The 25,058-nt window shown below is 44.5% G+C and overlaps 1 protein-coding gene across 3 annotated transcripts in view; it reads right to left on the reverse strand.

Moving 5' to 3' along the window:
* The window catches only part of LOC119174354 (beta-1,4-N-acetylgalactosaminyltransferase bre-4), a 168,943-nt gene that overhangs the window by 18,776 nt on the left and 125,109 nt on the right, over positions 1-25,058 (reverse strand). For all 3 annotated transcript variants that reach the window (XM_037425220.2, XM_037425221.2, XM_037425223.2), the window contains 3 exons: positions 16,526-16,854; positions 9,248-9,434; positions 7,698-7,930 (listed from right to left, as the gene is read on the reverse strand). In XM_037425220.2, coding sequence (XP_037281117.2) covers positions 7,698-7,930; positions 9,248-9,434; positions 16,526-16,786 — 681 coding nt within the window. In that variant the 5' untranslated portion in view covers positions 16,787-16,854. The remainder of the gene's footprint in view (positions 1-7,697; positions 7,931-9,247; positions 9,435-16,525; positions 16,855-25,058) is intronic.

A 25,058-nucleotide genomic window follows, 5' to 3' on the forward strand; every position in this document is an offset into this window, starting at 1 on the left:
GGTCCGCTTTTTGAGCCGGGTAATTTGAAGAGCGCTAACCTGGTGCGGACTACTAAAATGTGATTTTATTTCAAAATAAGCCCTTCCTTGGCACAAAAGTAACACTACAAGGTTTATGGACCACCAATTCTGCAATCAACGTCGACTTAATAGTTGACTTTAGTGTCCCTTTAAGACTGCATAATCGCCACAAGTCAGAATATCCGATTATAAATATTCCACGGTATTTTCCGCTTTACCATTCCGTGATTACAAGGTCTGACCGGTAAGCTTTACGCTGCACTCAAGAAAACGTGTCCCTTAAATATCGGCTCTGGGTCCCTTTAATTCTCTTTTTGGTGGAGACTAGATCACAAGATAAGCTAAGCAGCAAACAGCCTTGAACTGCTATCTTTATTGCAACTACCTCAATTTTCACTCACGACTAACGCTGCTTTCTCACTCGGAACCAAACACGCCGACACTGCCAACAACTCTAACGTTGTTGCGTCAAAATGAGACCACTCTCCAGACCAATGTTTGCTGCTGTCTCAGCATTTATACCACCAAAATAGTGTTGAGAAATAAGCTGCATATACAATTAGAAAATCAAATTTCATCAGTGCAAAATTACTGTGTATTAATTAGGTACTAAGTACTATTACTGTGTACTAAGTGTATTATTGTGTACTATGTATACTGAGAATAATAAACAGGCGAGGCTCTGCAGCAATAACCTACTACGCGCAAATCCGCACCTTTGCACAGTGAGAAGCCCACAATCTGCTAGCGCCATCTGCCGCAGTCAAAAGGAAACAGCCTTGGTGGCAAACAATCTGAACGTAGCACCGGCGGCACAGTCATCACCTGAAATATTTTTACACCATGCTGCAAACGCAACTAGCGCCTTCAAGAGGATAAAGGACCCATGTTTGATGTGTGCAGACAGCGATAAGGCACTGTGTGTAGACCCGCATTTCAAGGAATGTCACGCTTTGCATTGCTGTTGAACATTTGACAGAGCTGAGCGATGCTGACAGCAAAATACTACACCCCACCTTTTTAAAACTTTTGTTTTCCTGACTTTATAGAGATTTTGTACATTCCAAATCAGCTATAAAGTAGTCCACCAGTTAAAATTTTAAAAATTTAAAATTTAAAAAATTTTAAAAAGTGAAAAATTAAAAATTCTGGGCACTTATATGCAGAAACTGCAATATTATCACAAGTTAAGCAGTTGTGAAAGACAAGTAGCTTTGTAGTGATCTCAGGTTTTTTAAATGTCAAACATATCTTCTGCAAGCACTTTTGGCATCTATCTGCACGTATGTCGTCAAACACTTTCCGCCAAACAGTGGCACACCGCAGGCGGGTATGTGGTACTGGTATGCGGGCACGTGCCAAGGTGATTGACACTTCATATGTGCCCAGTAGTGGCGAGAACATGCATCAGTAATTTTAACACGAGCATTAAGAAAAAACTGGCATCAGCTGCGTTCACCCGACGGATGTAAATGAAAAATGTCAGGGTCCCAGCATGAACTGAACCCCAGCATTCTGCGTGGCAACCAAGTGTACTATTACAGAGCCACATCAACCAGGTCTTGCAACTGCTTTTCAAATACACCGCAATGTTCGTGAAGCATAAACTGGTCATGCAGTGATGGCTAACCAACTTTATAAACATTACATGTAAATCCAATCCTACGATACAGCCATGAAGTCAAGTTAAGATAAAGTGTTAAGTGCAATCAACTCAAAGCAATTGATGGTTATATCAACTAAGGAACAGCATGAACAGATGTTGGCTTTTTAATTCAAGACCGTTAAAAAAAAACCTGTGCTTCTCCATTAAGTGAATGATGAGTGGGTGAAGCTATAGGTCCTCAGGTCTATAACGTCCACGTTGAAGTCGCCGACTAGTATTAAGGACGAACAAATAAACAAATAAATGAACAGACAGGTGCACATATGTGCAAATGGTACGCATGGATGCACGGACGCGCGTTTAGACGAATGCATTGACAGACGGACAGTGCGAGTGATCACGTATTGCGTTGTCCTAAACCGTATTTACTCGCATAATTCTCGCAGTTTTCTTGGCGGAAAATCAATGAAAAGTTGGGGGGTGCGAGAATTACATGGGGAAAACTTTCCACGAAAACGTACAGAGGAAAAAAGAAAACGAAGTGGCCGCAAATCGGGATTCTCACTCCAGCAACTAATAGCAAGCTTTGATAAGAACTAATTAACTCTTTCTTTACCACGCCACTAGGCATCGTTCACCGGCGAACGATGATTTCACGCCCCTATTTTTTAAAAAACACCGTGCCTATGGACTTGTAGCGTCATCTAGGCGATGGTACACACACTAGAATTGCTTTTTCTGTACAGTTCGCATTTTTACCGCGTGGCGGTGATTTTTAACGGTCACGCCCGTTCAAAGGTTGAAGCGCATGTGATTCACGCGATGGCGTCAACATCAGAAACCACGTGCGCTCGGAAAAAAGCGATTTCGCTCGATGCCGACGCCTCGACGAGCGATCTTTTGAATTCCTCGAGTAGTGAGAAATCAGACATTGATGTGGCGACATCTGATTTCAGCTTCGATGAAGAAATTTCATCAGATCAGCAGGGAACGTCGGCTGTTAGTCGCGGGTATGTTTGGTTTTCACCTTCTGTTTTGTTTGTCGTGTTCTGGAGCTGGCTGACTTGCTCTGTATGTGTCCCGCATATTGTTATTATTATTTCTAGCATGTCTACTTCATATGGGGGCGATGTGCTGCCTCCAGTACAAATACGCGTGGACTTCCGACCCCAGAGGGACCCGGGCATCGACCTCGGCATGGCGCTCCGCAGACGCGCTCATCGGCTGACGAGAGCACTGGATTTTTTTCGCCTCTTCTTCACGGCGGAGGGGACCCGCGCAATCTGTCTCAACACCAACAAGTATGCGTGGATCCACATACTTGAAAAGCCGACATACAGTGAGAAAGACGGATCGTGGAAGGAAGTGACGCCGGAGGAGATGATGATGTTCATTGGACTCCTGATGTATATGGGGATATTAGAACTTCCGCGTCTAAATTTGTACTGGAGTACGACTAAAATGCTTTCTGGACTTCTTCCGCCAAAAGTCATGTCAAGGTGGTGTTTCACCGCACATTTAGCCATGCTGCATGTTTCGGATCCCGAAACGAACGGCGCTACCGCACAAAAACTAGACAAGGTGTCTTGGCTTCTTCAACACATCAATGACTGCTCTGCAACGTTTTTCCAGCCGTATCGCGAAATTTCAGTTGATGAAAGAATGGTTAAATACGCTGTTTTAAATATTTTGCATCTCATAATTTTCCATAATTTTATACTCGGAAGATATAAGTAAATCATTACGACATTTGTTGTGAACGTACCTAATTATTTGTGTTTGTCAATTTTCGTTACCTATTTAGATCTGCCAGTTCTTCCGTAAAATGTACCTTTCAAACCCTACATTTAGTACTTGCATTTTGGTATGTAATATTTTGCTGTAAAGTTTTTTTTCTTAAAAAAAAAAATCTAGCGTATGACCAACTCAAAACTTCGCTATTTCGCTATGCATCAGGCAATTTTTTTGTAACTCAAAAACAGCTTTGTCAATTTTAACGATTCTTCTAAATAATGTTGCCCTGTGATTACTAAACATTTTGTATATCTCGAAATTTCTCAGAAAAATTTTTTGTCCGAGATATCGCTTCGTTTTCAAATAAAATTTTTTAAAATTATTTTTTTGTATGCAAATTTTTTTTTCCAAATAAATTTTCTTTATTGTTTTAAAATAAGAAGCATTCAAAAGCACATTCATTCTTCTTTATTTTGATGTATTGCATGGCACTGTAAATCTAGTAGCGAAGGCACAGAAAAGTCCTAGCTGCAACATACAAAAATAGGCCAATTTTCCCGTGGTAAGGAAAGAGTTAAGACTTATCTCAACAACAATTTAAAACTTATCTCGACAATAAAAGCACAGGTTCAACACAAGTCAAGATTTCTTTGAGACACAAGAAGTGCAAGCAAATAGTCTAGAATTAGAATACCATACGCAAAGCTTGCGGGCGTTGCAGGCATAGCGGTAACGTTTGATGCTCAACAGGAGTCCATGAAAGGTAAAACGTCAGTATTGCGCTGATGTATATTTAACAGAATTGTCTTCAGTTTCCTTCTGAAAGAATAAAGTTTACCATCAATCCCAGTTCTAGGCACACGGCAGGCCCGACGCGTCCTGGTGGCTTTCAGCTGCCGTCAACAGAAGCGAACACAAAACTTGTAGACTCCAACGGGCTTACGGGTGGCTCCGTTGCCATTTTTCAATGCATGATCTATCACTTCCAACTTGAAAGCAGCCGTGTAGCTTCAGTATCGCCCCATAACGTGACCAGATTACCGACCCAACATACAAAACACGCCGCAACGCACACTTGCTACTTTGGCTTGGCTTGGATTGAATCTTTGTGCAATATACCCTTGATGCTTAAGAGATGGCGCCAGATGGTGTGTGCTATCACCATCAGTGGCTGGAACGAGCAAACGACATTATTGGGGCAGTTTTCGAGGGTGCGATAATTACTCGAGAAAAAAAAGAAATCGTATTTTTGCTGGTCGATGTGGGGGGTGCATAATTATGCGAGTGCGAAGATTACACGAGTAAGTACGGTAATTGATTACACAAAGTCGATTGTTTACACATTTGTTTTTTGTTGTACAGGTGTTTAGTTTCGGTTCGAGTTTTGCGGCGCTAGCTCCGCCCAAAAGAGCTTTGTCTCTAAAAGCTGGCATTGGCAGTGTTGACCCAATGAACGCATAGAATACCTAAAAATCATGGTCCCAGCAGGAATAAAACCCCAGCATTCTACGTGGCAATCATGTATTCGAAGACAGTCATGCCAGGTCTTGGAACTGCTTTTCACAGAGATCGTAATGTTCATAAAATATCAATTGTAGTTGCAGTGCTGGCTATCCATCTTATAAACAGTACATATGTACCTATTAGAGCCATCAGGTTGGATTAATGACAATTGTAATGAAGTGCCATCCACTCAAGCTCATTTATCTAGCAGTGTCCAGGGTCCCCGCCATCCTCACTATCAGCTCACCGCTTCTGGTGTTGATAATACGCATGTTGCTGTTGGCATCATTACACAAAAGTAAACATGCCAATGTTTAACATAGGTCTGTGTGTATATTTGTACATATGTTTAGCGTCATTTCGTAACATTTCGCTAAAAAAATTGCAACACAGTCACCTTCCCCCCACATTCTTTGCATAACGTCGATTCCCAGGGTAGGTGGGAAATGCCAAATTTTCTTCAGTGAGCACCCAACTATGCGCACAGAACATATTATTAGTATTTTCACCTGGCATTGACATGTATTTACCGAGTTATTTTGTGTCCAAATTCATTATGAAGCGTTAAAAGTTCTTTGATGGACAAGAAAAAGTCATCCTTTCTGGTTTCAGAATGGAAACTACATGCAAGACAACAGTGACAATTTTGCAGTCATATAGTACTGGAGGGACACTAAAGAGCAAAACTATTTTTTGCGTATTAGTAAAGTACAATTTCATGATTCTGATAACACCACTTTTACCGTGACATGACGGTTGGTAATCGAGAAAACACACAAAAAAAGTTTGGCAGGTCCCATGTAGCTGGAAATCAACGTTATGCGAAGCATGCGGAGGGAAGGTGACCGTTTTGCAATTTTTTACAGTGCAACACGTCATGAAATGACGCTAAATATATGTACAGACGTTGCACGCACAGACATGTGAACAGTTGCAGATGTTTATATAGCCAGCTATTTGCACTTGCACAACGATACCAACTGGAACATACGTATTAATAATGCAACACCAGCAGCCTATATGAAGCGCTGATGCTCGGCACATAAACACTGAACACTGCCACATAAATCAACTTCAGCGCATGGCAAATAACCACAATTGGCGTTAACCCAACGTGACGGATGTACAAAATGAGAACATGTGTAATGTTTATAGAATTGGGTAGGCAGAATCGCAACCACTATTGACGTTTCACAAAGCTTAACGTCTACTTGAAAAGTAGTTCCGAGACCTGGCGTAGCTCTGTGGTAAAACCCTTAATTGCCACACAGAGTGCTTGGGTTCGATTCCAGCTGGGACCCTGACACTTATTCTTTGCATTCGTCGGGTTGACGCTACCAATTTCGGTTATTTTTCTTACCGCTTGCATGTTAAAATTGCCCATGTGTTCTCGTCGTTCCTGGGTAGATACTAAGTGTCAATCACCTGTGGCACATACCCACCCGTGGGTATGTGCCACTGTCTGGCGAGACGTGTTTGACGACATACGTGATGGAATCGTGACATTATTGAAGTCTTGAGCAGCACGTCATATTCGTCAAACCATCTTACCCTCCCATGCTAATTTTGGTTCACGCCAAGTTAACGGGGTGACCATGACAGCACCCAAGCGTAAGCGGCTGGCTAGATAGATAGATAGATACGCTCTAAGTCACTGAAGTTCGCTAAGAAATGCTTCATATTTAAAGATGCAAGTCGAGATGCCACCTTGAGAGTCCCCCACCAAACACCGTGCCGTCATAATATTTAAGGCATCTACTGGGTCCTACATAGCTTCTAATCAATGAAGTTGAAGTAAATTGTCACCCGTGGGTGCCTTAGACCTAGCACACGAAGGTTAGGAAAATTTGATCGAGCCGATGTCGCGAAAATAAAAACATTTTGAATTTTATGTCACACATGAAGATTTCGGTGTGAAATTTGAAAATGGAATTTCAAGGTTGTTTTTTTCCGCTAATAATGAACTTATTACAGTAAAACTTATGACAGAGTTCTCAGAGTGCAATATATCAATCTAAACCAAGTCACTGTTTCTCTTCAGTGTCCCTTCCTTTATGACATTCTATAAACCATACAAATAAGATGGAAAAAGGAAATGAAATATCAGCAAAGGCTGAGGCTTCTTTCGTACTTACATCATCTGTCTGAAAAGGAAAGAGCAGTAGAGCGAATTTATAGAAGAACCACTTGATTAAAAACCTGCTGGATAATATACATTCTCAGAAATAAAGTTCTGGTGTAACTGAATAAACCTCTAGAATCTCTTAGATTTAAAGTTCTGGTGTAACTGAATAAACCTCTAGAATCTCTTAGATATATTGTGGGAGGTAATTTTCAGTTTTTATGTACCAAAACAAAGATACGATTGTAAGGCACACTGAAGTGACTACGTGATACAAATCAATTTCCGGTACAGTCAGCATCAAAACTTTAAAGAGTTTAAATATTCTCACTGCTTTGTCAGGCAGCCTTGTATTTGAATTTTCAACTCGTTCAAAAACACCTAAGCAGCACATACTGTGGAGTTCGACTGCAGAATAGTCACAAAGTTATGAGAAATTTCAAGTTTTCTTTATCATGGTGGCCTCAATTTTCTATGCTGTCTTTAAATGGGCATGCTCAACTTTATCTTCAACCTCATATGGCCACTGTGGCTGGGCGTCAAACCCATAACTACCAGTACGGAAGCGAAATACCTCACCTGCTAGGCTGCCTATCTGCAAGCATTGTAATTAATGAAATGGGTGCACAGAAGAACCAGCGTAGATCAGTGTACAGTATGCATAAGTTACAGTATCGAAGCTTTCACAAGCGTGCTTGCACGAGGGTTTACCTGCTCAATTACGAAGATGGTATAATCTATTTGCTGCCGGGGCAGCATTTGGTGCATGTTGTAGAGGAAGACCCTGAGGTGATCCTCACGGTCACGGTAAGGAACCAAGATGGCCACTCTATGCCTAGCCGTGCAGTCTGTGGGCTTGTAACGTCCGCCAGGCAGTATGTGCGGGAACTCCTTCTCCATCGTCTCAAACGAGGGAGCATCCTTGAGCACTTTTAATCGACCAACTGCATACATGGAAAGAAAACAAAAAGGATCCTTGTGAGTTAGTGTGTTTAGTATTGAAACAGCATATATGCACATAACAAAAGCAGCCCAGAAACAACTATTTTCTTAAAGCTAAAGTAGATGCCTTTGAGCAAGCACCACAGTCGCACAAATACCTATGAGAAGGATATCGGAATACACATTTCTATTGTTCAGCTTGTTGAAGAGTCATGACTGCCAAAACAACGTGACCGTGCAGTGCCCTTGTCGTGGGTGCGATGTCATGGTTACATGCTGGGCGTTTTCACCATCAAATTTCAATGTTTTATTCCAGCTTTTTAAAATCACTTAAATAATTTTCCCCCTCACCTTTGTGGTGCAGACAGCCGCATTTTGCAAATTACATTTTTCTTGTTTGACTTTCGCATTTTTTCGCTCCCATTTCACTTTCAGCATAATTTTATTTGCCAAATAAGCAACGGGATAACTTAAGGTTTGCAGTAAATTTAGCGCGACTGCCTGAGCCCTGTTCAACATTAGGCATGGTGGATGGAATTGCCTACTGCCTTAAGTAGTAGGATTCAGTGATATTGTGACTAAATGATCTTTACGAATAGTGATGGGCGTCAGTTCGGTTATGACAAACACGGCAAGCAACTTCTCATGCCAGATCATTACTTCGTTGGCATTGACCAAAGTCTGATCTACTAGACCAATATGTGCAGGAGACCATCAAATTTGCTCACATTATTAAACAGCTATTTCTGAAAAAAGTCATACTTTTTCTGCCTCTTGTTCGTTGTCCTATGATGTGAGACTAGCAATACTGAACACTGCTCTCAACTTAGGCTGAAGAATGTGACTGTCGCAAACAGCTCACAATATTAAAAAGTGTGCATCTATGTATATACCAGTATGCTGCATCATTGCAGTCGTGGCAACACTAGCCGATTACCTAACCCACCCTGAACATTGCTAAGGTGCTCCCCTCCAGCTGCGACAGCAGTTGAGACAAGGAGCTCTGAATTGGCATACTCTCACCAGGCTCTTCAACATGTGCCTGAATTGCAATGACACAAGGTTCTTCATATTTGCCCCTACTTAAATAGTGCTGCCACGGTCTTGCAAGGAGCGAGCAGTTTTCTCCTAGGATGGCAGACTGTCGCAGGTGGTTGGCAAATTACAGTAGGTAGTGTTGTACATGTAAAAGATTTAGTGCTCCAAGTAGCTACCTGAAGCAGCTATGGAGATTAATTGTAAAAGGAGAAGGACAGGCATTGTATCTGTGTGGTTCCTAAACACCTTACGAAAACCTTATAAGCTGCATGAACACTCACCTAAGTGAGGTGGCACAAGTGGACAGAGCTCCAAGGCAGGCATAGTGCTGGTGTTATCAAGACGTGGGGAAGTGGGAAAGATCTTATCAAAGTGGGATTTGTTCACGGAATATGGACTGGCAGACTCTGGGAGCTGTGCACCACCAGGAACTGGTCGGAAAATCCAAGAAAGTCCCGGTGAGACTACCTGCACGAGTTGTGTTGGAGAAAGGTCGTAAGGAGGGGCAAGAGGGCCATAAAGCACCGGTATCAGAAATGGATGCTGGTTAAAATTGCAGAGAAACACTCCAATTGTGAGAATACATCAGACCGCAGGATGTATGTGGCAGGATTCCAAGTTAGGGCTTCATAAAGGCACACGTAAATGGAAGCAGCAGCCTTTCGCACATTTCCTTAGTTCTTATTTATATGCCAGCAGCTGAGCCACTACGCTTGGCTAGCACTGATTTTTTTATTCATTTCCTATGCTGCTGCTGTCATCTGACAGCATTGCAGGAAGGCAATATAAAAATTACAAGTTATAAAAAATTCAAGAACAATAAAATATTTAACAAATGTAGGGAAAGAGGTTAGAGTAAATAGAACACAGCAAATAGTGGTTACAGAAATACAATGAACTTTCATACATTTATCGAACTATTCAAGTGAAACTGCATAATGATGAACATCCTTTATAGAATAAAACATTATTGTCATATTCGATGGAAAATATTTATACTAAAGAAATCAACAATAACAACAAATTAGCCTGTAGGTGTTTTCTTTCCATGTTGAATGGAGTCAACCAACAAGCATATGTGGGAGATGAGAGTAGCCTTGTGGCATTTAATTGGCTGAATATATGGCTGAATGTATGCTGAATGCACGGGACGATGTTACCTATTTGAAATTTATACGGCACATCCTGGCAACAGTGAAATTCACCCAGTTCTACCTGCCACCTATACCTGTTCATTACGTCACATTTTAGCATAAAAAAGGGACATAATGCTCTTGCCTGCTTAGTATAAATAAGGAACGTGTATGGGTCCCGAACATAGGTCGGCGAACTCGCTCATCAGTTGACTCACTCGGACCCACTTAAACTCTGATCAAGTCATGCCTCCAAGTCTGAATGAGTCCAGGTGAGTATTATAGTGGAGAGTTTGAGCTCGAGTGAGCCAGGTTGAAGAAAATTTTTGCGAGTGGGAGTCTGAGCAAGTTCAATTCGTGAAAAATTTGGCGAGCCTGAATTTGAGCAAGTGTAAAGCACAAGATATATTTCTTAAGCGAGTCTGAGCGAGTTTCACTTCTTTTTGCCAACTTATGGTCCTATCTGCTCACCTTCACCATTACTATCAACCTTAACTAGATTCACAATTATACTCACGTCTACTCGCGTGTAATCTAAAGCAGTGTTGCTCATACACCATTTCAATATTTATTGAACAGAGGCGTGAATTACGTAGGGAATCTACCTTGGCCTCCATCCCTGCAAACACCTACAGGAAAGTTCTAAATAAGTATATCTTATGTTCTCATCTTAAAATTACCTTGCTGGTTTGGGAGCGCTCATAACTCGAATTCGAAGGCACTGTGTCAAAATGTGCCAAAAAAAGCACAAATTAGGTGAGATATTGGTGTTAAAGGGCATTGACACCACACTTGAAAAAGCTATTTCTAAGCTAACATACTCATGAGTCGACTCACTCGAGCTCAGATTTGGTTGGAGCTGTAACTCAGAGAGTCCGGCTACGAAAAACTTTAGTGGATAGTCCGAGTTCGAGCGAGTCCTATGTGCAAAAGAATTTTTATGAGTGAGTTCGAGTGAGCTCTACCAAGTGTTGCCAACCTATGCCAACTGGTCATAGCAATTCCCAGCAATTAGACCCAAATGAACTGGAAAGCAACTGCTATTTTGGACTTCTATAAAAAAGACCAACTGGACCTCACAGTCCCAATCAGTCATTCCAATTGTCCTCCATCTTCTATTGGGTCTCCCAATCGGAATGCTTGTTAGTCGAACTGGTTGCACACATTCCAATTGAAAAAACATTCAAACTACCGTGTATTCCATCCAATAGGCCTCCCAATCGGAATGCTTGTTGGTCCGATTGAATGAGCACATTTGGGATAGAGCAATTATTTGAAGCTTACATTGACACTAACATGGCAGCCCTCAAATTGGATTCAAGATGGTTCACCAAGTGGATGTCATTGGTACATTGGTATTATTGACATCAGTACAGTGGATGTTATTGGCTTCTTTTTCTAATGTGCCCGCCCACCCATGTAATACTTTTGTAAGATGGCCCTTGATGGTACTGTGAACAAATAAAAAAACTGGTGACAAAATTTTAGTCAGTTGAAAACCAGTTGGCGTCAATTGGTGCTTTTCTTATTTACTTTATTACTTAACTTAAGTACTTGCTCCCCAAATGTCATCACCTACATTTATAATGAATATTGGATGTTACAAAGCTATTTTCGAGCTAGGAGAGACTTTATAACAAGGTTCGACCGATATGCCACTTTTTACAACGCACGGTTTGCGGCACGGTACAAAAAGCACTTTTGGCACGAAGTGGTGCTAGACCATCAATATAATTCACTCTAAACATCACTTTGATTTAAATTTAATATGCATTCCAAGAAGAATTGTGTGGATAAAATGCCCTCCATCATGGCACTTCACTCAATACAGTATACACGCGTGTAAGGGCCGCACCCGTGTAAGAGCCGCATCCCGTTTTTAAGAAGCACATATTCAAAAAAAAAAAAAATTGTGTGTAAGGGCCGCATCCGCACTTTCCTTGACCCATGCGTATTCAAAATGCGCGCACGTGTGTGAGCTACTAGGCGTTGTCAGTAGATGGCGTTAGAGAACGCAATTTTCATCATCACCATATAGTACATCATTAGAATAATTTGTTGGTTTTTTTCATGCTAATATGTTCATGAAGTTGGCTAAAATTTTTAGTTTTTTTAGTAGTGTTCATACACCCGCCAACTAAAGGTTAAAGCAGGATTTTATCTTTAATTTCTGAAACTTCTATACAAACGCGCTATCCATATCAGCATTAGCATCACCAACTTTGGTGTTTGTGCGTTGTTCGGTCATTGTGCTGTTCAGCCTGGCATGTGCTCGAGTTTTGCGCACCGTTGAATGACTCTGGGACTCCACCTAGTTTTCTACGGGACGTTTACGTTTTCGAACGATGGGCAAGCAGCTGAATAGCTATACAGCTGGCTATAAGTTGAAGGTGATCGAGTTTGCCCTCGAGCATGGGAAACGGGCCGCCGGCAGAAAATTCGATGTTGACGAGAAGTGTGTTCGACGTTGGTGCGCCCAGAAAAAAGCCTTGCAGAACACCAATATCAGAAAGCGCGCTTTCCGAGGAAAACAGTGCAAGTATCCCGATTTGGAAGAGGAGTTGCTCCGCTATGTGACTGAGGTGCGGAACGATGGTTTTGCGCTCACTACAGACATGCTGCGCATGAAGGCACTAGCCTTGGCACGTGCAGAAAATATACCGGCCGGGAATTTCAAGGCTAGTGCTGGCTGGGTGAGAAGGTTTATGAAAAGAAAGGGACTCTCTTTTCGGCGAAGGACGACGCTGTGCCAGCGGCTGCCAGAAGACTATACCGACAAGGTGCTTAGTTTTCACAAGCATGTCATCGGCCTGCGGCATCAGCACAGTTATTTGTTGTCGCAAATAGCGAACGCTGATCAAACCCCTGTGTGGTTTGACTCTCCCGAGAACTACACAGTCGAAGTAAAAGGCAAGAAGAGTGTCGCCGTGCGGACCACCGGCGCTGAGCGCCAACGCTGCACTGTGATGCTTTGTGTGACCGCGGACGGGCAGAAGCTTCCCCCGTACGTTGTTTTGAAAAGGAAAAGAATTCCGAACGAAGTTTTCCCCAAGGGCATCATAGTTAGAGCCCAAGAGAAGGGATGGATGAACGATGATTTGGTGCTAGACTGGGTGAAAAGTGTTTGGCAGAACAGACCGGGAGCTTTGTTGGCCAAACATTCACTTTTAGTATTGGATAGTTTCCGTGGCCACCTTACCGATAAGGTGAAGGAGCAGCTGCGCCGTGTCGGCACAGACATGGCCGTGATTCCAGGCGGCCTCACAGGAATGTTGCAACCATTGGATGTGAGCGTGAATAGACCATTTAAAGTTGAATTCCGAAGACATTACACGGAATGGATGGCAACCGGCAACCATGAGCACACGCCGACCGGACGGCTGAAGAGGGCACCGCTTGCTACTGTTCTCGGTTGGATATTGTCGGCGTGGAGCTCGGTGTCGACGGACATTGTGTCCCGAAGTTTTAAGGTCACTGGGATATCCAACAGCCTGGATGGCACCGAAGATGACTGTTTGTGGAATGATGGTGCTCCGCAACACACTATCTCGGACTTCGAGTTACAGGACTCGTCGAGTGACGACGATTAAGCGCACGCGCGGCATACTGCAATAAACGCTCTTCGTTCACTAACTGGTACGTTGTTTTTAGTTCACCAAAAAAAAGTTCCGTGTATGGGCCGCAACCTGAAAATTAGCCCTCACTTCCTGAAAAAAAATGCGGCCCTTACACGCGTTTATACGGTAAGTTAAGCGATTATGGGTTTCGCAACTATGAACTCCCCATTTTTCGTAGTTATCCTGATAATAGAAAACAAATCGTACATATGAATGGCATACCTTCATCCCCTCAGCATCTTAGTACAGGAGTACCGCAGGGTTCAGTACTCGGTCTCTTGTTTTTCACAGTATATATAAAAGTCTTGCCTCAAACATTAAAATTCGCTGATATATCAATGTGTGCTGATGACACCGCTATGATAATTACAGGTGACAACAACGAGGAAAAAAAGTCCGAATTGAGCTTGTTCAACTTTCAGAATCATTCGTTGCCAATAAACTAAGCATCAGTACTACAAAAACTAAATATATCATTTGCCACTCATGTTCAAAAATGGTCTCCGATGGTTCTCTTTTTCACTGTATTTTTAAATCAATGCCCACTCCAATGCATCCACGCATACACCTATCTTGGCGTTATTATCGATCAGCATCTACATTGGCAGCATCACATCGAAGCTCTGCTTTACGCTAGCATCAGGTTATTTTGCATTGTTTCAGGCACAGGAACATTTTCCAACAAACATTCTACACATCCTGTATTTTTCATTTTTTCAGCCTCACCTGCCGTACTGTATTGGTTCTTGGACCTGGACATTCAATACTTACCTAGATGCTGTTCGATGTCTACAGAAACGGGCTGTCCGAACTATTAATTTCTCACGGCGAAATGAAGGAAGCAAACCAATATTTTCTAAACTGCACATCATACCAGTTGATTTCTTACGTGAAATAAGTATGCCAAAGTGCATTATCAGTGTAATAAAAGACAACTATCTAATTAACATATCAATATTGCGAATGCCAAATCGTCCAACAAGAAGCAAAGCAATTGGGAACTTTTAATATACAGTTGGCAAGAAACCTCAGAGATTAGTATATTGGTGCAAAAATGTGCAATGACATACCAATTGAGGGAAAGCAGAGCAATAACATTTCACACTGGTTAAAAAAGAATTAACAGCAAATGTCATCTGTACAGACACCTATGTCACATATGCAACCTGTAGATACACTCATATGGATTCTATTGTTTTCTTTCTCTTCTCCCTCAATTTTGATATGCTTACCACATCTGAGTTATACAGGACATGTTTCCTTGTTCTATACCATATATTCTTGTCTGTTAAATACGTGTGTATATATGTATCTATGTGTATATATGTATGTATGTGTACATATGTATGTGTAAATAGATGTGTTTCTATATATAGATGTGTGTGTATATGCATTCTATCTATTTGTCATTTTATTAATGTGTATTTCTGTATATATATGTCTGTAAATGACCCCAATACTAGCCTTTGGCTGAGGGGTCATACAGTGTTTGCAAAAAAAAATGTACTCATTTCATGTGAATAAAACTTCAGACTTCAAAAATTCCGCACGTGGTGCCATCTCTCAGAGGTAGCAAAGGCATCCTGCTAAAACTAAATAGGAAATAGCCAAAATAAATCATACGTCTTGAATAAAGCTAGTTATCAAAAATGATTCTCGTATCTATACAACAGAGACCTACTATATCCCAGAACATTTCGGTAAAAGTGCAGTGTTTCACTACAAAGCAGGTGGCTTCCCAGAACAATTGAGCACTGCCATTCACAAACGCATGGGGCTCTACTGTAAAATACGTTCGTTCAATTCACCTGCACTAATTGAAACTGGTTCATGGCTGTGCCCGCGAAGTTCAGACATTGTGCAGTGTGCGTTCAGTGGTGCAGGTACAGCGCGACCCCCGAAACAAATGACGATGTGCCAACAAGGTGCAGACCTTATTTCTGTTGGCTTAATTTACACCGTTCAGCTAAGACTGAACGATGGCAAACCGCACATACAGACAATTTGTGAGGCGCAAACATCTCGGCAGAAGACACAGCGTTAGTAGAGGCAGATACGGTGCATACGCCTAAGTGCTGCGTCGTCTGCTCAGTTGCATGCAAGGCTGCACCAAGCCGGCACCATCAGCGTAGGAGGTGCATGAAAATCGTGAACCAGTGCTGCACCTCTTCCGCACCTTTCGAAACGAATGACAGGATTCAGAGGTCGTCAATGCTGCACCACTGAAACGAATGGCAAAGTGCAGCACCCCGTGAACTGGTTCACGTGGTGCAGGCAAATCGGATGGACCTAATGTTGAACACTCCGAGAAGCCACGCATTTTGTGTGGTGAAACACGAATTTTAACAGAATATTCAGTTATGTCTCTGCTGTACAAAATTGGGAGTCATTTTTGATAACTAGCTTTTCTGTGAGATATGATTTTTTGTAACTTTTTCCCAATCATTTATGGCAGGCCACCGTCACCGACAAGAAATGATGCTATGTCCAAACGTTTCGAAACCGTGGTAACTAATGAAAAGTGTTTGCTATACAGAGTTTCGTTGTAACAGCGCCAAAGTGTTGTCAGGCGCGTAGGAGGAGGAGGAGGAATAAACGTTTATTTTTCAGGGGCTTAGGAAGAAACTTTTTTTAGAATGCGGGAGGGGGGGAGGGGCTCGCTTCTGATTTGAGGACGGGGGAGAGAGGCACTTTTGAAATTCTCATTTTGGGCTCTTTATACCATGGGGGGGGGGGCACAGTCCCAGTTTGTTACTCCCTGGCTACGCCGCTGGAGAGTGTGTATATATATATATACATATATATATACCTTAAACGGCTTCTGATTGGTCGAGAGCATGTTGAAGCTGTACTCGAGCAGCAGGAAGCCAGCCACGGTGGCCGCGACAAGCTTGTAGAAGTGACCGCGACAGAGACCCCGCCGAGGCGCGCACGCCGCGCTGCCAGCTGACGCCGTCGGCCGCGGCCGCCGCGGGCGACGCCATTGCGGCGGACGTGCTGGTGGCGAGACCAGGGACGATGCGTCGAGCCTTGCTGCTGCTGCTGCACTGGAGCCGCTAGTGGCGCTCATCACTCGGCGCGCGCGTCATCAGCATGAGCCCGCCACCTTCGACCTCGTCGCCTGCGCCACATCGGCACCTGCAAGAGAGCAGCGCGGGGAGTGGTGGGTCAGTGTCTCACGGGTCCTGGACGTTGATTGATATGTGCGGTTTAACATCCCAAAACCAGTATACGATTATGAAAGACGCCGTAGTGGAGGACTGCAGAAATTTCGACCACCTGGGGTTCTTTAACGTGCACCCAAATCTGAGTACACGGGCCTACAACATATCCGCCTCCATCGGAAATGCAGCCGCCGCAGCCGGGATTCGATCCCACGACATGCGGGTCAGCAGCAGAGTACCTTAGCCACTAGACCACCGTGGCGGGGCACCTCCAAGAGAGCAGCGCGGGGAGTGGTGGGTCAGTGTCTCGCGGCTCCTGGACGTGGTCTCACTCATTCAGCTCGGCACGCTAAAATCGAAGCAGCCACTTGGGGGAAATGTAAACGGGAATGCGCGTCGTAGAATTTACCTTATTTCCTAATTGTAGGCAGTCTGGGGCAGTAACTAGTTACTAGTAACGCGTTACCAGTAACTAGTTGCTTTTAGTAACTGTAACTAGTTACTTTTATTTGAGTAACTTGTAACTAACGCTGTTACTTTTTTCATAGAGTAACTAACAAAAAATACAGTTACTACTGTTTTTGTAAAAAAAATGATCCAACAGCCAGACTCGTTAAAGGCCGACTTAACTGCTTTCCATTTTTTTAAACTTTCTTCTTTATGATATCCTCTCCACCTTTCGACTTTCTACTGCTCCCATCGCAGCACAGGACGCTAAGAGGAATATCTTCCCTGCAGAAGACGGAGTTCGGAGTTTACTTGTATATTACATGTCTAAAGGTAAACATATTTGACAAAGACCTGTCTGGCTGGTTTGTAGCGAAGTGTGTCTGAAGGGTATGTTTATTTGTAAAACTACACGTCGTAACTCAATAATGTTGCCACTGAACACCTTGCCAAGTTCACGTGCCCGCCCCTTCCCCCCTCGGCTTTTCCTTTGGGGGATGGGGCGTGGAAGGGCAATATATATATCTTTTGTCACTTGAGCTTCTATCCCTTTTCTCGGTATGGCGGTGGAGCATTCGTCCGTTTGAGGCTTCCAGCAAGTCACGTTTGACAGGTGGCTAGAAAATAACAGCATGAAACTCCTGAAAGCCTGAAGCATTTAAAACGGGTTTGACACTGATTGTGAAAGCTCTACTTTGAGTTAACACAACAATTATTAACAAAGTGATTGACGTTTCGCCTCATATGCAGGTGGTATCCTCAGTAGACACTGGCAAAAAATAAAAATAAGCGGAGGTCGATCAGTTCATCAGTCACACATGTCCTTGCAAACATTCGGTAGGGGGCCGCTGGTTGCTGTTGCAAGTCGGCGCGTCGTAGCGAATCAACCACGTTTTCAGTAAAATACAATCTCACAATCACGAATACACCCCTTTTGCCGCTACACGACGCCTATAGTCAGCGAGAAAACGCGCGAAAAGAAAATTTGAGTGGGAGACGCCACCTTGAGATTCCCGCGCCAAAAACACCGTGACGTCATTAGCCGGGACTCAAAACGGGGCTCCTACAGGCGTTCTTGACACCCTTTGCGGTCACAGAACTTTTCAATGAATGATCAACTAAATAAAACAAAAACAAGCGCCTTCAAAGAAAGGCCAATAACATGACATCTACAGTGGGTGTGGGGAGATTTCGATTAACTGAAGCCTACGGCGCCACATCGGCCATGATTACACACTACATTTAGAGCCACTCCTATACATCACATCCACAAGATATGCAGGAAGGGCAAGATGTGGGAACTTGCGATCGAAAATTCGACGAAAAATACCTCCTCTGTTTACGAATCCTTCACCGCATCTATAAGTGTTTCACAGGCTATCGCCACAAAGCGAGATATGTCACAATCAAAAACAGTTGCTATATGTCAACGGAGCCTCCGAGCAGTGTAGCTATGTCGCCACTGTACCGATCGCTCTTCCACATCCAAGTAGGTCCCTACAAAAGAAGATGCTCGTAATCTTCCACTTCCAGAAAAGATGGAGTAAAAATGGACTCTTTTTTATCACCAACAATATTAATCGTTTGACTTGCTTGCATTTCCTTAATATTTTTTTTTATTTCGGCGCTCGGTAGCCACCTTTTTATCAAGAATGTCATGGCACGCTGATTACGCGCACGTCGTTCATGGCGGGTAGTTCCGGGATTGCGGTGATAAGACATGCAAGGTACGCGAGGCAAATGACTGTTGCGTGGCACAAATGCTCCCAACACACGGTGTCTTCAGAGTTTATTGTGGAGAAAAAAAGAAAAGACACTCTTGCTACTCGTAACAGAAAACTGAGCAGCACATCCGGGACCCACCACGCTTGTGCGACTAACTGCATGCTGCCTGCTAGATTGCACGATCACGAAACTGTCAGGCAGATTGTTAAAAAAAATTACGCCGGTTACGACGACAATTTGTCGTGATAGGGCCCCCGTGAGAGAGTTATTGCCCAAATAACACCACAACAGATGCGGACCTTTCAGGAGTTCCCGGTCATATAACAACCCAACTACAACGGCGCGTCGACACAAATCAGGCTACGGGACAACATATACCCACGTCTAAACATGTGAAGCACAAAGAAAACGCAACGCATGATGCGGAGAGGTCACTGGCTGCAGCTAATCGAGACCACAAAAAGAATTCACCCGATGCAGATAGCTATATACAGAAGCCAGACCACAAACTATCTGAGGAATACGAAGGTTGAGTCACCGCCACGTCGCTTTTGCATCAGGTCAGACGCACCATGCTGCAAGCGCGACATCGAGCAACGTGTACGTAAGTATATGATCAAGCAACCCGCGGCGGTCGACTGCGAAACACCCGAACCGGAACAACGGCTTCCGTGAGATAAGCCTAACGGCGGGGCCTCGCACCAGAAGGCTTTTTTTTCTTTCCTCCTCATACTTGAACGGCGCCACTAATCCTCCCACTTCGGCGGGCAGCAGGATGCGAGGCGGCTCCGAAATAATTGGTCTTATCACTGCAGAGGCGTAGCCAGATTTTTTTTGGGGGGAGGGGGGAGGGTTAACCATAGCTTTCGTATGTTCGTGCGTTTATTTGCATGTGTGCGTTATTATGCAAGCAAAACAGACATATTTAGGCGGGTTGAACCTCCCACCTTTGGCTACGCCCCTGTATCACAGGTCATCGAAGACAGCAGGCTGTTTTTAGAAAACGCTGTGCTCGACCGCAAAAGCCGTCGGTGGCATAGAACGCGAACACTAAAAGGCGCGACTCTCCACTTAGTGGTATTTGAAGATGCGAGCAGGGCTGTTTCGTGTGAATTGACAACACGCATAATTGATTAGCACAAAAGTACAACGGACAAGACAACAGGCCGGATGCGGCACTAAACTTCGAGTGAGTTCGCATAAAAACATAATTAACAACACAGACGGACAGACAGACAGATTGCCCTGAAAACTGCTATAATACCTCCATTCTTCTAAACTCTTCGGCCTACACATGCCACATCATTCTGAACATTTAAAATGAGCATATTTTCCGTGTTACGCGGTTCCCTGCGAATCTTCTCAATTACGTTCTTCTGCGAATAAATCCCCAGTTGAAGTTTATAGAGTCAGTTCTGCCTGTTCTAACATCGTACATTTTAACGCCTGAAGTCACTTCCCACGGGAACGACGATATGGATACCTGTTCAATGGAACCCGTGGCGCCTCAATTCCTTCTCTACATAGCACGGCCTCGTACACGTTCTTGTTGCCACTGTTGTGATCCCGGGGTTCTGTGGTAGCGTGGTGTAGCTTCGGGTTGAGGAAACGAACGCTTACGAGATAGGGATACGAAAAACAAACAGGTTTATGGCACTATTTACAAATATTTACAGCATGAGGTTAAGAGTTCGCAAACCACGAACGTGGTGGTTGAACCGCTACACAGTTCAGAGCCACGTCCTGCACTCTGCGGCGCCGTTATAAGCCCTGTCGGGCTCCTCCTTCTTCAGTGGAACACCAATCACACACACACACACACACAAGAGGTGAGGGGTACGGCGCACGTGAACATCCAATTTTGAGTCAAGATCACTGCACTGAAAGGTGGCGCCAGAGAGGCTCTTGCTCGTCGTGTATGTCGCTGGTCGAGGGGTCCCAAGCTTCGGACAGCAGACATCAAACGGTCCACCAATCTGTCCGCTCAATTAGCAGGGCACTTTGTGGCGGCGGTCGCCGTTTCTTCAAAGGCAGACGCTGTCTTTGTTGTCCCCTCTGGAACAGCTTACAGCTTCGTGGCGACACGACGTCTCATCCGCTGGCTAGCAGGGACAATACCTGGCGGGCATAGGCATCCGGCGAGTCGTCTACTTGTTTGAGGATTAAAAGAGCGCCGCTCCCCCGTCAGCTCTCGACGCTGGTTCCAAGAAAACCTGGGTTCCAGGCGTGGGAACGCGGCCCGGCTACGCTTCTCAGCGACAGCATGGCGCCTGCTGACGACGGTCATAACAGCTTCCCCCTCGCCAGATGAGTCACGGAGGGCAGCAGTCAACACTGCTGCTCGCAGGGACGACGAAAGGGTCAGTAGTTGAATGGCAGAAACTGGCCTTCGCTTGTGGCATGGTCCAGGTGATTGCCGAATCTTCGACAGGATCTCTGATACTCGACCACATGTACAAGCAAGCACTCGGCCCCCCTCGAACAAACCAAGCCAAAAGAGGGATAGCAAACCAATTTTAATTACTAGCTTTAACAAAAGCTCACACTCAGAACTCTCAGGACTCACTTGCGCTGAGAAACCAGACGTGCTACCTTACAAATTTACATACGATGCACGAAAAAACTAAAATATCAATTTTGATACACCAAGAGCACTCCAGAATGGTTTAGAAAGACCGGCTGAGCGCGTCCGCGTTTCCATTCATTTTGCCTTTTTTATACTTAATATCAAAATGATATTGCTGAAGAATCAAGCTCCACCTCAAAAGGCGACTGTTCTTCGATGTCGCAGTTTTCAGCCAGGTAAGGGGACAATGGTCTGTTTCTACTGTAAATTTAGCACCTCCGAGGTAACACTGCAACTTATGAATGGCCCACACAATGCAAGCACACTCCTTTTCTGAAGCGCAGTACGCCATCTCACGAGAACTCAATTTCCGGCTCAAATAGAGCACGGGATGTTCTTTACCATCGTCATCCTTCTGACATAGAACGGCTCCTAGACCTCGATCGCTAGCATCACATTGGACCGTGAATTCGCGGTCGTAATCAGGATCTTTCAAGACCGGACGGCTGATCAATGCTGCCTTCAGTTTTAAGAAGGCAGTTTCTTCCTTTTCATCCCAGGCCACCTTCGTAGGCTCTGTCCCGCGGAGAGCATCGGTCAAAGGGCTTGCCAACGTGGAATAATCTCGGATGTAATGATTGTAGTAGCCTGTGAGTCCTAGAAACGCCCTGACGTCGGTCTTTGTTATTGGCCGGGGATAGTCAGCTACTGCTGAGATCTTTAGCTCGCAGGGTTTCCTGAAACCTTGTCCTTCGTTGTGACCTAAGTAGTCGACGGTTGCTCTCGCAAGACAACACTTCTCAGCCTTTACGGTAAGCCCTGCTTGACGCAACCGGCCGAGCACCTCCCTCAAATGCATCAAATGATCCACCCAGGCATCGGAGAATACAGCGATGTCATCCAAGTAAGGTACAGCAAAAGCCTCGCAGCCCTTTAAAACCTTGTCCATAAGGCGGGAAAAACAAAACGGAGCATTTTTGAGACCGAAGCTCATCATAGTGGGTTGATAGCTGCCCGCGGGAGTAACGAAAGCCGCGTATCGGCTGGCTCGCTCAGTGAGCGGCACTTGCCATTAACCTCGAGTAAGGTCCAACGTAGTCACGTAAGCTGCTCGACTAACCTGTTCCACTCTCTCTTCAATGTTCGGAATCGGATACACCTGATCCTTTGTGAGAGCATTTAACTTTCGATAGTCAACTACAGGTCTCGGGTCTTTGCCCGGAGCTTCTACCAAGATCATTGGAGAAGCATATTCGCTCTCTGAGGGTTTAATTACCCCTAATTCCAGCATGCGCTTTACTTCTTTATCGAGAATATCTTTCTGTCGTGGAGATAAACGATAACAATTGGACTTCACGGGTTCCTCGGAAGTCAACTCAATGTCGTGCTCAGTCAAATCAGTCCGACCCGGCTTGTCAACAAAGCAGTCGTCAAACTCTCCTATCAGCTCGCAAAGATCCGAAAGCTGGGATTCTTTTAGTTCATTTCTTTGCTTAGTTTTACTAAGGAGTTCTTTAGCGCTGCCTTTCCCTCCATTTAGACAAACAAAGTTGTCCTCCATCTCTTCAGGAAGATTCAGGGTCATATTCACCACAGCCTCTCTTTGCACATAAGGCTTCATTAGGTTGCAATGATAAATGCGTACCTCTTTACGTCTACCTGGAATTTTCACTGCGTAGTTGGTCATAGATAGCTTTGCAACTACTTCCGCAGGCCCTTCCCACTGTACTTCGAGCCTGTTCTGCCTTGACGCTTTTAACAACATGACCCGGTCCCCTATGTTGAAAGTTCGTTGACGAGCTGTTCTATCATAGTAAACTTTTGATCGGGCCTGAGCTGACTTCATGCTGACCTCCACAAGTTCTTTGGCCTTATATAGCCGCTCCAGTAGATTGAGAATGAACTCTACCACGGTCGGATCTTCTCCGTGTCCTTCCCACGCTTCGCGCACCATTCTCAAAGGTGAGCGCGATGACCTATACCGTACACCAACTCGGCGGGGCTAAAACCAGTGGATTCGTGGGGTACCGTCCGCAAAGCAAAAAGTGCCGCTGGGAGGCATGCATCCCAGTCTCGTTTGTGCTCGTAACACAATCCTCGAAGGACGCGCTTCAGGACGGAATGCCATCTTTCTACGCTATTGCTCTGAGGGTGATGAATAGAGCTGTGCACTATTTTTATGCCACATCGTTCGAAAAAAGAGGTCGTGAGGACACTAGTGAATACGCTGCTCTGGTCACTCTGTATCTCTGTAGGAAACCCTACTCGCGAAAAGACGGACAACAGGGAATCCACAACACTCTGTGACGTAACCTCACGCAGTGCCACTGCCTCAGGAAATTTAGTGGCTGGGCATAACATAGTTAGAATGTAACGACATCCTGTCTTTGTCACAGGGAGTGGTCCCACTATATCGATCACTAACCGTTGAAACGGCTCGGTAATGATCGGCACTAACACCATAGGTGCTTTACACTTATCCTGTGCCTTTCCAACTCGCTGGCATGTGTCGCACGACCGCACAAAATTTTCCACGTCTTTGAAACAGCCAGGCCAGTAATACTCTTGTAATAGCCTCAGCTTAGTTTTTCTGTGTCCAAGGTGACACGACCACGAACTGCCATGTGAAAGTTTCAGCAGATCTGCGCGATATTTCTGGGGAACGACTAGTTGGTCTCGTTCAACTCCGCGCTTATCCCTGTATGAGCGATACAACACGCCATTCTTCAGATGGAAAGAAATATTTTTCCTGGCCTGTTTACTCGTTCTTTGGCGCTCTCTAATTTCCTGAATGGTGGCATCTTCTAACTGCTCAGTGGCCAAGTTATCCCTGTTCGCACTCGAAAGTAAAGTAAAGCTATTTGATGCTGGTGGCAGTAACGCACACTCAAGTTCATTATCACGAGATTCCTTCTCCGGCTGACCGATCTCTGGTGCCTCGCTGCCACGGTTGCCTGAAATGTCTTCCTCTGCTTGCACCACTGTTACGTCATGCGCTTCCTCAGTGTTATTTGGCTCCGAGGATAGCTGAGTTGCTAATTTTTGCACCTTCGAACGGGTTAACGCTTGAACTACCCTGTCACCGAAGAGAATGCCCTTTTCTCGCAATAACATATCCGACTTGTTTGATAACAAGTACGGATAAAATTTAGGGAGTTTTTCTGAAACTGCTGCCTCAGTTGTTAGTTTACCAAAGGGGCCCTCAATTACAACGGTTGCGACAGGCAAGCATACGCTCTGCTCTTCCACCACCTGGCGGATCCACGAGCACTGTCCTGTGTAGTCGGATGGTGACACATACGACGGGTGGACAACATCCATTGTTGCTGCCGAGTCACGCAGCACTTTGCATGGCTTTCCATTCACCACCAGGTCATGCATGTAAGGCTCCAGTAACCTCATGTTTTCTTCGCAGTCACTGACAAATGAAAATGCTATCT

Source organism: Rhipicephalus microplus, unplaced genomic scaffold (assembly GCF_043290135.1).
Source record: "Rhipicephalus microplus isolate Deutch F79 unplaced genomic scaffold, USDA_Rmic scaffold_63, whole genome shotgun sequence".
NCBI lineage: Eukaryota > Metazoa > Arthropoda > Arachnida > Ixodida > Ixodidae > Rhipicephalus > Rhipicephalus microplus.